This window comes from Anopheles stephensi, unplaced genomic scaffold (assembly GCF_013141755.1).
Source record: "Anopheles stephensi strain Indian unplaced genomic scaffold, UCI_ANSTEP_V1.0 ucontig289, whole genome shotgun sequence".
NCBI lineage: Eukaryota > Metazoa > Arthropoda > Insecta > Diptera > Culicidae > Anopheles > Anopheles stephensi.
Genome location: NW_023405223.1, coordinates 30,572 through 41,291, shown reverse-complemented (window position 1 = coordinate 41,291; position 10,720 = coordinate 30,572). Strand labels below are relative to the sequence as shown.

Below are 10,720 nucleotides of genomic sequence, written 5' to 3'. Positions count from 1 at the left end.
TCGTGGGAATCCGCTCTGCAGTTAGAACGCCTGATACCGCCGTGCATGCCCGAGTGCAGAATCCTAATTCATCGGATGCAGGATTCCAACGCATCCCCAACACGCGTTCCGTATCATCTCCCGTAGATGATAAGCATTTGATGGTACCGCCATCTGACTCGCCGAGAGATTTTGTAACCATCAAATCATTTGAGCTCCAGTTCCTGAGTTCAAACCCACCGTTGCGGAATATCTCCCTTACCTCCTTGGCTACCTGACACGCCTCTTCTACCGTCCCGAAACTGTCCAAGAAATCGTCCACGTAGGTACTCTCAAGGATGCCCTCTACCGCTCGTGGAAATTGTTCGATGTGCTCCTTTGCGTTTCGATTTTTGACGTACTGTGCTGTAGCCGGTGAACACGTAGACCCAAACGTCACGACGTCCACGATGTAGGTTTCCAACTCGTGTGCAGGATCATCCCGCCATAAGAAGCGCTGTGCATGCTTGTCTGCTTTTCGCAACCTAATTTGCAAAAACATTTCCTTCACGTCTGCACACGTCGCCACTGCATACAGACGAAAGCGGAAAAGTACGCCAGGTAGAGACATAACCTCATCCGGTCCCTTGAGCAGCACGTCGTTCAGCGAAATACCCTGTGCCTTAGCCGCCGCATCCCAAATCAAACGAACCTTTCCCGGTTTGTTTGGGTTCGTCACCAATCCTATTGGCAAGTACCAAATACGTTTCGAGTCAGCCTCCGCCAGTTCTTGCGCCGTAGCCTTGTGTATGTATTGCTTTTCCAAAAGATCGTGAATCTGGCGGCGTACTTGCAGCTTGAGCTGCCCATCTCGTTCCATCCTTTTCTCCAGGCAATCAAACCTGCGACTTGCCATACCGATACTAGAAGGAAGCTGTATATCGTCCGCCTTCCACAAGAGACCCGATTCAAAACGCTTGCCGATACGAACGGTAGTTGTTTCCAAAAGGTGTTGCGCACGTCGTACATCCGGATCTAATTCGACAACGCGAACAACTCCCACCTGTTCTAAGTCATAGAACTTGCGCATCGTTTCGAGAATCTCTGCCTGGTTGTTGCATTCGCAAATGTGCAACAACCGTTCACATTCCACCTTCATCGGCTTCCCATAAATGCACCAACCTAAGCGCGTCTTTACCGCGATGGGGTCACCAGCCGCTCCTTCTATTGTCCGGAGAGGGACCATCAATCGCAGGTTGTCCAACCCGATTAGCACCTTGGGTTCCGCATCATGATATTCCCTTACCGGTAGGCGTTTTAGATGTTTCCACCTTCCTTCGTCCGGTACGAAGGATTGACGAGGTAGATTCAGCTTAGGAACCGTCCGTACCGAGTTGATCGCGAAACTCTTTGCGGAACCGACGGGTCCCACCTTGAAATTTACGCGCCTGGAACCAGCCTCAACCCTGGTAGTGTCTCCGGTCCAACGGATGCAGAGAGGTTCCACCTCCCCTTCGACACCCAATTCTTCCGCTAAATCCTCGTCCACTAACGTCATGGACGAACCTTCATCTAAAAAGGCGAACGTTGTCACCGTGGACGTCGGGCCATACACAGTGATGGGTACAATGCGAAAGAGCGTATTCGAAGAAGATAACGCGTGCTGGTGGTGATTACTTTCCGCTACAGCACCTCCGTTGTTTCCGCCATCTCGAACCGATACCGAAGCACTGGTCCCGTTACTGACCCCACGCTCCTCATCTGCGCCGTGCAACAACGCATGATGCCGGTACGTACACCCCTCCCTGCCGCATACTGGTCTGTTGTGGCACGTCCGCCAATTGTGCTTCCCCAGACAGCCGAAGCATAAGGAAAGTGCACGCGCCTTCATCCAGCGCTCCTTCACCGCCATCGCACCAAACACGAAACACTTATCCACCTCGTGTCCTCTGTTGTTGCAAATTAGACAAGATTTTCCTACCTTAAAGTGATTCGTTCCGGATGGCGTCGCTCCCTGCGTCTCCACGTGCGTGTGCACGTAGCCTCTCGTGCTGGGTTTCTTGCGCTCCGCTTGTTTCAACGATGGTGACTCCCGGCTGCTTAACACTTCCGCGGTGCTCTGCAACTCGGCCATATACTCCCGGAACATCAGAAGATCCGGCTCCTCGATGTGGCTTACAAACCGCGTCCAATTGTACTGCTCACTTATCGGCAGCTTCTCCACGATCTCCTTCAGTAGCAGGGGGTTGGTCAGATGCGCCTGTCGTCCAGCAGCCTTCATGTGGTCCACCATGCTTTGCACTGCCTCGCCGAAAGCAACCACAGTTTCCGGCTTCTCCAAACACGGTGCAGGGGTTCTATGCACCTTATCGATCAACGCCGAGATGAGATGTGTTGATCGCCCATACCGTGATCGTAGCGTCGCTATCACTTGCGGCACCACCTCCGGCAACAGCAACCTGCTTCGCACTGCTTCTAGCGCGGGACCCTTCAGCGCCTTCTGCAGTCGTAGCATGTTTTCCCAATTGGAAAGACCGCACTTTTCCGTGGTGTGTTCGTAAAACGTTATGAATAGCGGCCAGTCCGCCGGGTCACCGGCAAACACGGGCAATTCGGTAGGTGTACCACGATGCGCGCCTTCACGCTGGATTTGTTCACGCTCCTTCCGCTGTGAGTGCTGCACCATATTATCCGCCGCATGGGAGGGTAACAAAGTTGATGTTTCCGGATTGTCTTTTATCCCCAACTCCTCGGCTAGCAAGTCCTCTTCCTCCTTCACGAATTTCAGCTGTAGTTCTAGCTCCACCTGTTTCCTCTCCGCCTCTTGCCGGCGTTTCATTATGGCGAGCCGGTTAGCCAAACTATCCCTATCGTCAGCAAGAGTGAGGTTATGTGTTGCCGCCACGCTGTCGCTCGTGTGCCGTGGACGAGGGCCTTCCGTGAGTTGCTTCCTAACCTCAACCGTTTTGAGGTTACGGTTTTCGGCGTCCTTTTGTGGCTCCATGTGCCTGGTCGGCGTCCGCTTTACCGCTCCAGTGCCACCCGTACAAGCGACGCAAAACCACTTCCTATTATTCATCGTCTCCTGTGATTCTGTTATTCCGACACACGAGAAGTGCCACCATGTGTTGCAAGCGTCACAGGCCACATACAATTTGTCCGCCACGGAATCGCTGCATGCCTGGCAGCAATCCTTTCCATCCAATTCCATCTTTGAACCGTTTTAAAGGCTTTTAGTGTTACCACGATTCCGGTTGAGTAGCAGACGCAGTGAAGTGTAGTTTTAGTTTTATATTTTCCACAGTATTATATTTTCCACTGAAGGAAGAAACTTTAAAACGGTGTCACTTCCTTGTCCTTTCCCAGGCTACTGGTTGACGCACCCCCTTCTTCTTCCCTTTTTTCCCTGACCGTTACAGCTGACATTTCGGTCATCCGGTATCCTACTGTCATCCGTTATCCTACTGTCATCCGTCACTCTACTGTCATCCTATCTTTCCTAACACGGCTGTTCCTACTGTATGGTTCCCTGATGGCTGCTCCAAGGAGTAGTAAGACTGTGTCCAAAGGTCTGTTGGGGGTATCAAAGCGATACCCTCGATGAATAGGGGTACCAACTGAGTACGAAATGAAGGTCCCCATAGTTGCAATACAAGTTATAGGAGGTGTCCAAAGAACGAAAAGGTTCCATAATCGGCTGTTCCTCCTATATGGTTCCCTGATGGCTGCTCCAAGGAGTAGTAGGACTGTGTCCAAAGGTCTGTTGGGGGTATCAAAACGATACCCTCGATGAATAGTGTTACCAACTGAGTGCGATATGAAGGTAATCGAAGTCGCCATACAAGTTGTAGGAGGTGTCCAAAGAACGAAAAGGGTTCCATAATCGGCTGTTCCTACTATATGGTTCTTTGATGACTGCTCCAAGGAGTAGTAAGACTGTGTCCAAAGGTCTGTTGGGGGTATCAAAACGATACCCTCGATGAATAGGGGTACCAACTGAGTACGAAATGAAGGTCCCCATAGTTGCAATACAAGTTATAGGAGGTGTCCAAAGAACGAAAAGGGTTCCATAATCGGCTGTTCCTACTATATGGTTCTCTGATGGCTGCTCCAAGGAGTAGTAAGACTGTGTCCAAAGGTCTTTTGGGGGTATCAAAACGATACCCTCGATGAATAGGGGTATCAACTGAGTACGAAATGAAGGTCCCCGAAGTCGCCATACAAGTTATAGGAGGTGTCCAAAGAACGAATAGGGTTCCATAATCGGCTGGTCCTACTATATGGTTCCCTGATGGCTGCTCCAAGGAGTAGTAGGACTGTGTCCAAAGGTCTGTTGGGGGTATCAAAACGATACCCTCGATGAATAGGGGTACCAACTGAGTACGAAATGAAGGTCCCCATAGTTGCAATACAAGTTATAGGAGGTGTCCAAAGAACGAAAAGGGTTCCATAATCGGCTGTTCCTACTATATGGTTCTCTGATGGCTGCTCCAAGGAGTAGTAAGACTGTGTCCAAAGGTCTTTTGGGGGTATCAAAACGATACCCTCGATGAATAGGGGTATCAACTGAGTACGAAATGAAGGTCCCCGAAGTCGCCATACAAGTTATAGGAGGTGTCCAAAGAACGAAAAGGGTTCCATATTCGGCTGTTCCTACTATATGGTTCCCTGATGGCTGCTCCAAGGAGTAGTAGGACTGTGTCCAAAGGTCTGTTGGGGGTATCAAAACGATACCCTCGATGAATAGGGGTACCAACTGAGTGCGATATGAAGGTAATCGAAGTCGCCATACAAGTTATAGGAGGTGTCCAAAGAACGAAAAGGGTTCCATAATCGGCTGTTCCTCCTATATGGTTCCCTGATGGCTGCTCCAAGGAGTAGTAAGACTGTGTCCAAAGGTCTGTTGGGGGTATCAAAACGATACCCTCGATGAATAGGGGTACCAACTGAGTACGAAATGAAGGTCCCCATAGTTGCAATACAAGTTATAGGAGGTGTCCAAAGAACGAAAAGGGTTCCATAATCGGCTGTTCCTACTATATGGTTCTTTGATGACTGCTCCAAGGAGTAGTTAGACTGTGTCCAAAGGTCTGTAAGGGGTATCAAAACGATACCCTCGATGAATAGGGGTACCAACTGAGTACGAAATGAAGGTCCCCATAGTCGCCATACAAGTTATAGGAGGTGTCCAAAGAACGAAAAGGGTTCCATATTCGGCTGTTCCTACTATATGGTTCTCTGATGGCTGCTCCAAGGAGTAGTTAGACGGTGTCCAAAGGTCTGTAAGGGGTATCAAAACGATACCCTCGATGAATAGGGGTACCAACTGAGTACGAAATGAAGGTCCCCATAGTCGCCATACAAGTTGTAGGAGGTGTTCAAAGAACTAAAAGGGTTCCATATTCGGCTGTTTCTACTATTTGGTTCTTTGATGACTGCTGTAAGGAGTAGTTAGAAGGTGACCAAAGGTCTGTAAGGGGTATCAAAACGATACCCTCGATGAATAGGGGTACCAACTGAGTACGAAATGAAGGTCCCCATAGTCGCCATACAAGTTGTAGGAGGTGTTCAAAGAACGAAAAGGGTTCCATATTCGGCTGTTCCTACTATATGGTTCTTTGATGACTGCTGCAAGGAGTAGTTAGAAGGTGTCCAAAGGTCTGTAAGGGGTATCAAAACGATACCCTCGATGAATAGGGGTACCAAATGAGTACGAAATGAAGGTCCCCATAGTCACCTTACAAGTTATAGGAGGTGTCCAAAGAACGAAAAGGGTTCCATAATCGGCTGTTCCTACTATATGGTTCTCTGATGGCTAATCCAAGGAGTAGTTAGGCTGTGTCCAAAGGTCTGTTGGGGGTATCAAAGCAATACCCTCGATGAATAGGGGTACCAACTGAGTACGATATGAAGGTCCCCATAGTCGCCATACATGTTATAGGAGGTGTCCAATGAACGAAAAGGGTTCCATAATCGGCTGTTCCTACTATATGGTTCTCTGATGGCAAATTCAAGGAGCAGTAAGACTTTGTCCAAAGGTCTCTTGGGGGTATCAAAACGATACCCTCGATGAATAGGAGAACCAACTGAGTACGATATGAAGGTCCCCATAGTCGCCATACAAGTTAAAGGAGGTGTCCAAAGAACGAAAAGGGTTCCATATCCGGCTGTTCCTACTATATGGTTCTCTGATGACTGCTCAAAGGAGCAGTAAGACTATGTCCAAAGGTCTGTTGGGGATATCAAAGCGATACCCTCGATGAATAAGGGTACCAACTCAGTACGAAATGATGGTCCCCGAAGCCGCAATTCAAAATATAGGAGGTGTCCAAAGAACGCAAAGGGTTCAATATTCGGCTGTTCCTACTAAATGGTTCTCTGATGACTGCTCAATGGAACAGTAAGACGGTGTCCAAAGGTCTGTTGGGGGTATCAAAGCGATACTCGCAATGAATAGGGGTACCAACTGAGTACGAAATGAAGGTCCCCAGAGTCGCCATACAATTTATAGGAGGTGTCCAAAGAACGAAAAGGGTTCCATATTCGGCTGTTCCTACTAAATGGTTCTCTGATGGCTAATCCAAGGAGCAGTTAGGCTGTGTCCAAAGGTCTGTTGGGGGTATCAAAGCGATACCCTCGATGAATAGGGGTACCAACTGAGTACGATATGAAGGTCCCCATAGTCGCCATACATGTAATAATGGGAGAAATGGAACAACTGAAGAATTTACGGAGCAGCAACTTTATTTCATGACCTTATCGCTCTGCTGACGTTTCGCTACTGATCTACTTTTCATCCTCTGCCCAAGGTGATCCTTCTCATTTTACTCGGTACAGGGTGATCCTGCCTGCTACCCAACTAACGTTTTTGATTTTACATCCGGTCGTCCTGATTGAAGTCAGACCCTTGATCTTCATCATCTCCCTCTTCTGCTGTTAACGCATAAGCCCATAGCCTCATATTATCTTCACTTGTACTCGTCTCTAGCGGTCCTTCGCCAAGTCCTACTTTCCTAACGCGATACCGCCCGTTGCGGTTTACATGCATAATTTCGTAGGGACCCAAGTATTCGCTAGCAAGTTTCTTACCAGCAACGAATTGCGTTCGTTTGATAGCTACCAACTCTCCTAGCTTATACCCTGACGCAGGTTTTCGTTTCTTATCGAATTGATGCTTGTAGCGCCGCTGCGCTTGTTCTATAGCAATACGAGCGTCTTTTCGCAATTCCTGCCTTACGTTATCATGATATTCATACAATTCTTTATTTATAATTTCCCTCAGCTGATCATCACTGCTATTTTTCATCTTCACGCCAAACATCAGTTCAAACGGTGTTTTGCCCGTTGTTGAATGATAATACGAATTTATCGCACGTTGCACTCGGTTCACCCACTTAAACCATTTTGACGGATCTTCTGTCGATAGTTTCGCCAGCATTTCTATAGCCGTCCGGTTAACTCGCTCCGCTTGTCCATTTCCCCGTGGCACTCCGGTAGTAGAAACGATGTGCTCGATACTCTGGTTCTGAACGTGCGCAGCAAACGTATTGGACGTGAACGCTGATCCTCTATCGGTGATAATCCTTGTCGGATTTCCAAACACGGCTGACCAACACTCCAGTTTCCGTAGTACTTCCTCAGCAGTTGTAGTACGTGTGGGGTATAACCAAACAAATTTAGAAAAACTATCAACTATTGTTAGAATATACCTGTATTGTTTCGCTGTGGTATCCATGGGGCCTACGTGGTCCATATGAAGTGTGTGCAAAGGCACGTCCCCTTTCGGAATAGGACTCAGGTAACCCTCCTTCAATCCAAGCTTTTTATTGTGCAAAATACACGGAACACAATTGCCAATGTGTTGTCGCACCTTCATCTCCAAATGAGGGATCCAAAACTTTTGTCTTATACCATGCATCATCTTTTGTACTCCAATGTGACCTGCGTTGTGAGCATCTGATATTATCTGCCTTTCCATCAGACGCGGAACCACCAACAAGTCTTGCCCTTCCACAGCTCGATGCAATAGACCGTTTTTCATTTTGTAAGGATCGTACTTTGCTTTCTCTAACACAGCCATGATTGCTTTCAACTGATCGTCTTGTTTGTTTACTGCTTGTTCCTGCACGAAAGGCAGCCTGCTGGGCGCATGCCTAAATGGCATTATTTGTCCATCGGGAACAATTTCCAGTTCAACCGGACTTTTACTTGACCATTTCGAGATGGTTTTCTCCTTATCTTTGAAATCCTCGATCATTTGCCCTATCTCATTCCGATACTGATGATGTATTGATACTTCATTTGCGCCGTTTATCGTCAAAGCATTCGCACACAACACATCGCATTGTTCCTGATTCTCGCTCACTCTTGGTTTTAGTTTAACGCCCTCCGCAGTTACCAAGGCGTCCATCGCACACAACGCATCCCTTCCCAAAATCACTTCGTAAACACTGCTATTGTCTGGGACCACATAAAAAGACATTACCGGATAATTTTGCCCGTCGATACACACTTCGGTTTCTACCCGACCCAATGCCTTCGTTTTTTTTCCACCAAAACCGTTGAATAACATGTCGGTCTTTGCCAACAATAGGCTACCGATTTTGTTCATAACACTGTATTGTAACAAACTGTATTCGCTGCCGGTGTCAAAAAGCGTTTTGAAATAGTATTGCCCGATGCGCATGTCAACAGTTCCACTATTTTCACTCGAAACGAGGTTCGTATTCGCAGGATTGTGCCTGTTTCGATTTCTTGGACAACTGTTCGACACGTGGCCGCGCTCACCGCACGAATAACATTTCGGTCCTTTTGTTCGAGAATCACATTCCCTTGCTCGATGACCAACACCACCACACTCGAAGCATTTTTTCGGGTTTTCTTCTTTAACACACTTCTTAGCTTCATGTCCGACATCGCCACAATTGTAACATTTTCGTTGACTTCTTGGCTCAACTCGCGTAACACTCTTTTCCGATGTTCTTTTGGCTTCTGCTCTTTCAAGGAATAACAATTCCTGCTTTAGCTCGGTCATGTTGCTCGTTCGATACAGTGACGCACGCATTCTTGTTTCATGGGTCACGCCGTCCACGATGTATTCGATTAGGCTGCATTCGTCAATATCGGCGTCACGAGCTATGCGTTGCATTTCATATACGTACTCAAGCATAGTTTCCTTATGCGTTTTCCGTCGAGCCATAAGCCTTCTATGAACATCACCCGAGCGCACTATCTTTTCGAATTCCTTTATAAGCTTAGATCGTAACACCGGGTAGGATGATAATGTTTTTTCCGTTGCCAGGAAACTTCTCGCAATGCCCACCATCTTACGTCGACACATGATGAACATTTGGTCTTCGGACCACAGTGCCATTTTTGCGACACCCTCAAAATCGTCGAACCACGCTCTAATATCCTTTGTCAAATCCGCTCCATAGGGCTCAATTCCGTCCTCCACATCTCGGAATGAGTATGGCTGCACTGGTGTATGGATTATGGCCGTTTTTGTCGCGTCTACTAGCGATCCGCTTTCCGCATCCATATAGCCCGTTGTGTTCGCGGCATCTTCGATGGGATTTTGTTCGGGAACGGCTTCTAACGTTATTCCGGAATCCATGATCCGTTTCGCCAGGTCCTCTTTACTGCCGGACGTAGCCAAGCCAGCCATTTCACACTTTCGCACTAGGCCAACACGCGTAAATTCTTCCACCAATCGTTCCATAGTTTATTCACACCGCACGACCTGTAACACACAGCTCACATACACGTCGATTGTTTCTTTTTAGTGCACACAGCACTCTCACATGAAAAACAGCACACAGCCGAAGCACCGAATACTTTCCAGGAATCGCCTACCACACACGCGCACGTCGATCCCTTGGCGCACACAGCAACCACTCACACGACCTGCCGCACACAGCTAGTAAAGCGAACCTTTTCCGCGTATCGGTATATTCACACCCGTGCAGGTCTTTATTTTGGCGCACACAGCAACCACTAATACGACCAGCCGCACACAGCAAACGGGTTTTGAGAATAGGTATATCCCACTTCTGACACCAAATGTAATAATGGGAGAAATGGAACAACTGAAGAATTTACGGAGCAGCAACTTTATTTCATGACCTTATCGCTCTGCTGACGTTTCGCTACTGATCTACTTTTCATCCTCTGCCCAAGGTGATCCTTCTCATTTTACTCGGTACAGGGTGATCCTGCCTGCTACCCAACTAACGTTTTTGATTTTACATACATGTTATAGGAGGTGTCCAAAGAACGAAAAGGGTTCCATAATCGGCTGTTCCTACTAAATGGTTCTCTGATGACTGCTCTAAGGAGTAGTAAGACTGTTTCCAAAGGTCTGTTGGAGGTATGCAAGCGATACCCTCGATGAGTAGGGGTACCAACTGAGTACGATATGAATGTCCCCATAGTCGCCATACAAGTTATAGAAGGTTTCCAAAGAACGAAAAGGGTTCCATATTCGGCTGTTCCTACTAAATGGTTCTCTGATGACTGCTCCAAGGAGTAGTAAGACGGTGTCCAAAGGTCTGTTTGGGGTATCAAAGCGATACCCTCGATGAATAGGGGTACCAACTGAGTACGAAATGAAGGTCCCCATAGTCGCCATACAAGTTATAGGAGGTGTCCAAAGAACGAAAAGGGTTCCATTTTCGGCTGTTCCTACTATTTGGTTCTTTTATGACTGCTCTAAGGAGCAGTAAGACGGTGTCCAAAGGTCTGTTGGGGGTATCAAAGCGAT

General features: G+C 47.7%; 2 protein-coding genes across 2 annotated transcripts; both read right to left on the bottom strand.

Annotated features, from left to right (window-relative positions):
* Window positions 1–241: 241 nt before the first annotated feature.
* Window positions 242–2,797, bottom strand: LOC118516403 (the record flags this gene model as incomplete). The annotated part of the gene is made up of 1 exon (XM_036062266.1): window positions 242–2,797. A coding segment is annotated over exon 1 (2,556 nt), but the record flags the coding sequence as incomplete, so codon positions are not given.
* A 3,887-nt stretch (window positions 2,798–6,684) lies between these two features.
* On the bottom strand, window positions 6,685–10,202 carry LOC118516404. Its single transcript, XM_036062267.1, has one exon. The coding sequence runs from the start codon at window positions 9,677–9,679 to the stop codon at window positions 6,833–6,835; it is 2,847 nt and encodes a 948-aa protein (XP_035918160.1). The 5' UTR covers window positions 9,680–10,202; the 3' UTR covers window positions 6,685–6,832.
* Window positions 10,203–10,720: the final 518 nt, after the last annotated feature.

Excerpts from the sequence above, each read along its gene's own strand:
- LOC118516404 (XM_036062267.1), bottom strand. The coding sequence starts at position 9,679 with ATGGAACGATTGGTGGAAGAATTTACGCGTGTTGGCCTAGTGCGAAAG.